Source organism: Columba livia, chromosome 1, assembly GCF_036013475.1.
Source record: "Columba livia isolate bColLiv1 breed racing homer chromosome 1, bColLiv1.pat.W.v2, whole genome shotgun sequence".
In the NCBI taxonomy this organism is placed as follows: domain Eukaryota; kingdom Metazoa; phylum Chordata; class Aves; order Columbiformes; family Columbidae; genus Columba; species Columba livia.
Window position 1 is genome coordinate 45,661,219 of NC_088602.1, and position 6,394 is coordinate 45,667,612.

Here is a 6,394-nt window from a genome sequence, read left to right on the forward strand (position 1 = left end):
GACATCTGTCCCCCTTAACAGCTTCTGAGTTGATGGGTAATTTCAAACTCAATTGAAAGAACTAAAAAACCTTGTAGATGTTACTTTCTTACAAATTCCATTAATACAACTGGCTGGGTAAAGGAAAGGGAAAAAAAAAACCCTGAGTTCACCGAGGGAGAAAGGTAGAATTCAGCCTTGAACTTCAGCACAGTAGAAGCTGGGTCTGCCAAAGAACATGCCGTCTTTTGCCTAGTAGAAGTGAAATAAAAGGGCTGGGGGTGAGCAGAGTAATTTAACTGGTAGTATAAAGGAAATGAGACCTAAGCCTGCAGAAAGACAGGCTCTAAGTTTTGTTGTTCATGGAAAAAACTCCTTCCTTATATTATTGCATGATAACAAAGCTCTCTAACGATATCAGGCCATTGAACGAAACGGTTGATTAAACTTCCTTCAGTTGGTTCCTTTGCATTATAACCATGCTACCCAAGAAAGATACAGGTGCTTCATGCATGTGGATTTTACTAGTAATTTATTACTAATTTTCTACAAATCTGACCACAGGTTTATTATAAACCATTAGGTTCATAATAGTTCACTAGAAATCACTGGCTAGCTATAAGACCACCTTTCCATTCCTTAACAGAATTTCTAAATGCATTTCTCTCTGATCATCTATTTCCTCAGGTATTAATGTTTCTTTCATTAAATAAAGACTATATCAAATATTATTCTCTAATTTCATCAAAAAATCAACATTTTATTTCAACAATTACTCTACGCTATTCAAATTAAGCTGTTTAATCACTGTTCTTCCCTGAGGACTGATTTATATTGACCAGTACTACAATAATTCTCTGTGAGACTTAAAAGGACTTATGCAGTCTGAGCATTATACATTTCTGTTTATCCTGCCCAGGGTGTTACTGAGGATCCCTATACACATAGTATTTTTTGCTCAATGTTTCTGCTCTCCATATTAGTTTGGAGTCCTTGCTAAAGTTATTAGTGTGATACCGTGGAACAGAAAGCAAAGATAAAGACATCTTTACCAAGAGTAAAAAGGACAGCATAAACCACACAACTGAGTTAATATTTAAAGAACAAGAATTTAATTTGGTATGCAACATTTTCCTAGGAGGATCTTTATTTTCAATGCTATACATGTGAAAGTAAGAATGAATAAGTGGCTCATTATCTACATGTATAAAAATATAAACATCCTATCAAACATCTGCAAAGACCTGTGCCTTAACTTCTAACGAAAAGAAAGACTGCCTTTGTTTTTTTAATAGCACTTGTAAATGCTACTGCATTCATCCATAAGTACATGAACCATGAACAACAACAGCTACAAAATGGATACAGGACTCCAGTATTGTGCCTTTACATTTTTGTCCTTCTGCACATCAACAGGTTAGAGGAGTCATTGTGTTTATCTGTTCTTTGAGCTCTCAACAGAGGAGACCAGCAAAACTCAAGGACTTTGCCTTGGGCATTTTACCTTTTAAAAATTTTACTGAAATTACTGAGTAATGTTTAAGAAGAATATTGTCTTGCGTGGCAAACCATCAAATTACTATTACATTTACGGCACTATCATATTAAGCCTGGATTAAATGAGTTATTAGTAAATGAAAGGCCCCGTTTCCTAATGCTAATAGCGCTTAGAGTTTTTAGCACAAACACAAAGATTAAAAAATCATCAGTTTCTGTTTTTATTACACCCATGTTTCACTTAAAATTATGAGAATTTCTGGGTCGTCTGCCAGCAAACAGATAGGCAGTCACTGATCAAAATACAGGCAATCTTTGTTTTAAAGATGCATTCAACCACCTGGAAGTTTAGTTATGATTCACATTCAACCAAATATGTAATCGATTTCAGTTCTACAAGCTGATGTTCGTATTCGGTTTTCCATAGAAACAGGTATAGGAAACCAGTAAAACATTACCATACTATCTACATACAGTAATATGTAAATGCGCAGCTAGATTTATTATGAAATTCCGCAGCACTAAAATGATTAAAAAACTAAATGATTCATGTAAAATGTTCATATACTGTATGTATATATACATTAAATCACAAGTTCAATTTAAAACTGCCCCTATTCGTAGCTCCTATGATGGATTTAGTAGGCTACCAGATTCTTAAAAAAAAGAAAGCCATCTAGAGCGAATCTGAACACTTTACTGAAAACTGATTTTATACAAAATCTTAAAAAACATACTTCAGAATTACTTAACATAAACTAGAAAAAGACAGTCATTATTATTGAGAATGACATCGTAAAGACCTAGTAGCTGTGATCAATGTCCCTTCACTTGTGGTATAAATAAGTTAAGCACAAAGAAATAATCTCAGAGTAAGGCATAGGACAAACGGGTTTTGTTCCGTCTTCAGGTGTACTATCCTTTCACTCTGTCTTATTGCTCATCTAATTTGGCAGGTATACATCTTTCTCCTTTTAAAAATACTCCATTATACAACTATCTACAACTAGACAATACCCAGCACTTTTGTATGTGCATTTTCAATTTAATCATGTCAATAAACAATCTTGCTAATATAAAAACACTCATGGCAATGCAAATTATTTTCAGTTTTATGCAATTGTGCATGCACTTAATGACAGACCAAGTGGTGAACACAGAGACCAAGCACTAAGCTCAATATGTATGTAGCTACAGCTGTTTTCAAAAGAATTAAGGTTTTAAAAATAAAACCCTACTGTGAAACTCTTTGGTTAGAATACAAGTGCTAGCAGTACTTCTAAATTTGGAGTTAGAACAATGTATTATTCAAGAGCTTTTAAAATGTAACTTCTAGCCTGTGATGTGTACTGCTAAATTCTTCAACACTTTGGACACATTTCCAATATTTTTTAGTGAATGTCTGAATAGACAATACAGGTTTTTAAGTCAAGTTCAGGTTTTAAAGGAAAGGGCTTTTGTACCCCAATCTTCACAAATTTATTAGAAAGAGCTGCTCGATCTTCCTGATGTAAAACCTGCTCATAATGTTCCAAAGCAAGCTACTGCTGCCTCCTCTGGGAAAGAAAGACTGTTAGATAACACAAGCCAAATACAGCTTATAAGGGGTAATTTCCCCTGAAAAAAAAAGTTGGCAACATTCTTGTTTTTGTAAGGATGGGGCTTAACCCTTTGTTAGAAGCACTAAGTTTGTCTAGGAAGTGATACTTAAGTCTCAGCAGTGTCACTGCCCTGGTAGTACTGCCGTGAACACTAAGAAACTGGTTCTTAAAAAAAGGGGTTTCGGAATCAATTCTGTTGGCTTCGAAGCTTTACAGCACTAACATGACAAAACATAAAGTAATAAGCAGGGTGCTCTTGATTACGCTTATAATGTACATCTGCATTAACTCAACATACATGATGTCACCTTCCCAGGAAGCAGGCCCTACAGTCACTCTGGCAAGTCTGGCTTCATCTCACCCCCATAATTTTGAGGGTGTTCAAGGAAATACGCACTGAAATTTCTATGCATATTATAGACAATAACATCATGAGTATTATAAGGACTTTACACCACCCATGAAATTTACAATTCACAAGCATTTTAATTTTTCAAAGCTTTGTCGCTTTACCTCTCAAGGGAGTGCACACATGTCTCTGAGGACATTTTGTAGTTTAGGTGGTTGGTTATCCAGCAAATCTGTCCTTTCACATCAGCCTTACATGCCTGCTGTGCAGGTCCTGGTCCAGTTTAGGAGCTTGGAGAGGGGAGCTCAGACAGATAGGTGGCAGAGAGGGGAGGTGGATGCAACCCGTCATGACGGGCCACACACACGCCTCCTGGAAAATTACTCATCTCTACAGATGAAGTATGAGCCAGAGTGCCAGCCCTTCACAGTCAGTCATCACTTCTGTGTGTGACATTCCTTCATAGGCAGACATCACTTTGACAGGGTGGGAGGATAAAACAGACCGTTATGGATCCACCCAACAAGGTGAAATCTCAGTTAAGGGTATGGGGATGAGAAAAGACAGTCATTTGTCACACCATTTTCAACAGAAGTCGCTAAAAAGCAACTGAAAAGTTCCTCAGCCCCTAAAGAGGTGGTTTTTAAAACACCCCACCCTGACAGAGCCATCCCTTGGCTCATGTATGGAGAGGGGCAGGGGCTGGGCACACACCCAACACCTTTCTGGGGCAAGTATTTGTCTACTCACGCTACCTCTCTCCTTCCTCGCTACTGACACAGCTACTGGGATGCATGGGAGGGGGGATGAGGGTACCAGCCGGGATACAATGGCTGAGCAGGGACATGGTGGCCAAGCAGGGATATGGCAGTCGAGGCATGACACAGTGACCTCCCGTCCCTGGGGCCATCAGGAGGTGCGTGCATGAGGAGAGAGGGGGCTGCACTGGGGGCTGACCTGCCTTGTGCAGGGAGGCAGGCACCGGGGTGAGGAGAGCGCAAAGGGACAGGGAAACCCTCCACGTCCTCCCTCCTCCAGGCCAGGAGGGGACCGTGGATGCGAGGGTGTGCAGGGGCCACCACCTTATCCCTATGCGGCTGCTCAGTCCCGGCAGAAGACATACTCGGTGTAGCTGGTCCAGATCTTGTCATCGGCAGGACCGCCCTGCTCGGGGCCAAAGGCGCAGGTGCCAGTGGAGGAGCAGGCAGCCATGCGAAAGCCAGCCTCGGAGAGCCGGTCGAAGGCTTGCTCGAGAAAGTTGAACTTGAGGTAGTAGCGGGCGGTGTAGCGCTCGGGAGGGCGGTCGGGGTCGCGGCTCTCATTCAGTGTCTCCCCGAAGACCTCCTTGGCCAGCGCCGTCTTGCCGCAGACAGTGATGCGGGCCACCCGCCGGAACTTGGCATCGGCCTGTGCCTCCCGCCCGATGGTGTAGGAGCCCCGGTAGCCGATGGTGATGTAGCCCGAGCGTCGCCCGCCCGCCCCGTCCAGCGACTGCGATGGCGTGAGCAGCGGCCCGCCCGAGGGGCTGCGGCTGGCGGTGGGCGACGGGGCGGACGCCGCGGCTCCCCCACCGCTTCCTTCCAGCGGCTCGGCCTCCAGGTAGCCGAGGAGCGGCGGTGGCGGCTCGTCGGCGCAGACCGAGCCGTCGCGGTGCAGGGCGACCGGGCGAGCGGTGGCGGCGACCCGAGCCTGGGCCAGGCGGCGAGCCAGGTCGGGCAGCTGGAAGTACTCGGCCTCCCGCTGCAGGCGGCTGCGCTCGGGGAAGTGCTCGGGCAGCACCAGCTGCAGGTCCCGCAGATAGTCCAGGATGTAGCGGAAGAGGAAGCCGTCGCGATCGAGGAAGAAGCGGCCCTTGCTGTCCCGGGGCAGCTCGCTGGGCTGCTGCTGCGAGAACATGCGCCAGAGCAGAGAGTCGCGCACTGAGACCACGGTGCAGCGCCGCGTCACATACACCTGCCCGCCCACGTTCAGCTCCACGATCTCCGGGAAGGACGACCAGCCGCCCGCCGCCGCCGCCGCCCCGCTCCCCGCCGCGCCGCTGCCTGCCGCCGGCGAGACGCCGCCGCCGTTGGGCAGCCCGCGGGCGCTGTCCGCCAGGGCCATACCGGAGGGAACCCGCCGCCGGCGGGGAGCCGCCGCCCTTCCTCCTCCTCCTTCGGCCGCCTGGGCTCCGGCGGGGCCGCCGCCGCCCGCGGGGGAGCGCGCAGCCCTCCGCCGCTGCCCGCCGAAGCCTCCCGCCCCGTCTGTTCCCGGAGCCTGCGCGGCCGCTGCCGCTCCGCTCCGCTCCTCGCAGCCGCTCCGCTCCTCGCAGCCGCTCCGCTGCCGGCCAGGCGCCTCCGTCGGACTGCGAGCGGAGAGCCCCGGCGGTGGCGGCGAGGCCGTGTTTATGTAGCGCGGCCGCACCTCGCGGGAGGCGTGGGAGGCTGGCGGGAGGCAGAGCCGAGCGCACGGGGAGGGGAAGGGGACGGCCCTGCACTGACGCAGGGTCCCCCGTCGTCGTAACCCCCCCAATACCCCGGTCCTCCTTCCCCAGCTGCGGCGGGGACCCTCTCCCCGCCCGATGCGCCCCTGCCGCTCTCCCTTCGCCGACTACCGGCGCCGCGATGTGCGGCCGGCGGGGGTCAAACCTTGGGGTAGCCGCCCGCACCCCGGCACCCCTCCGGGCTTCTGTTCGCTCCTCGGCTTCTCCGAGACGTGTCTTCTTTTCGCAGGCAAGAGCCCCCCACTCCGTTCACCCCGAGGTGCGGGAGAGGGGCAGCAGCGAGACGCTCCTGCCCTGCCGAAGGAGTCGTGCTGTGCCCCTGCTCATTTTGTTAAGGCTTGTTCAAACCCTCGCCAAGTGGGACCCTGATGAGCTAGTTGTGTCCTCTCCCTCCTGTCGCCTTCACAGGGGTGTGCTGCCCGCATTGGCCTCAGCCGGGTCTCTTGCCTGTTTCTGGGCTTGCAAGACGCTGCCCCTGCACAGGTT

At 48.7% G+C, this 6,394-nt stretch overlaps 1 protein-coding gene across 1 annotated transcript; it reads right to left on the reverse strand.

Moving 5' to 3' along the window:
* Window positions 1–1,068: 1,068 nt before the first annotated feature.
* On the reverse strand, window positions 1,069–5,841 carry KCTD12 (potassium channel tetramerization domain containing 12). The gene has a single exon (XM_013366756.3). The coding sequence runs from the start codon at window positions 5,527–5,529 to the stop codon at window positions 4,528–4,530; it is 1,002 nt and encodes a 333-aa protein (XP_013222210.2). The 5' UTR covers window positions 5,530–5,841; the 3' UTR covers window positions 1,069–4,527.
* Window positions 5,842–6,394: the final 553 nt, after the last annotated feature.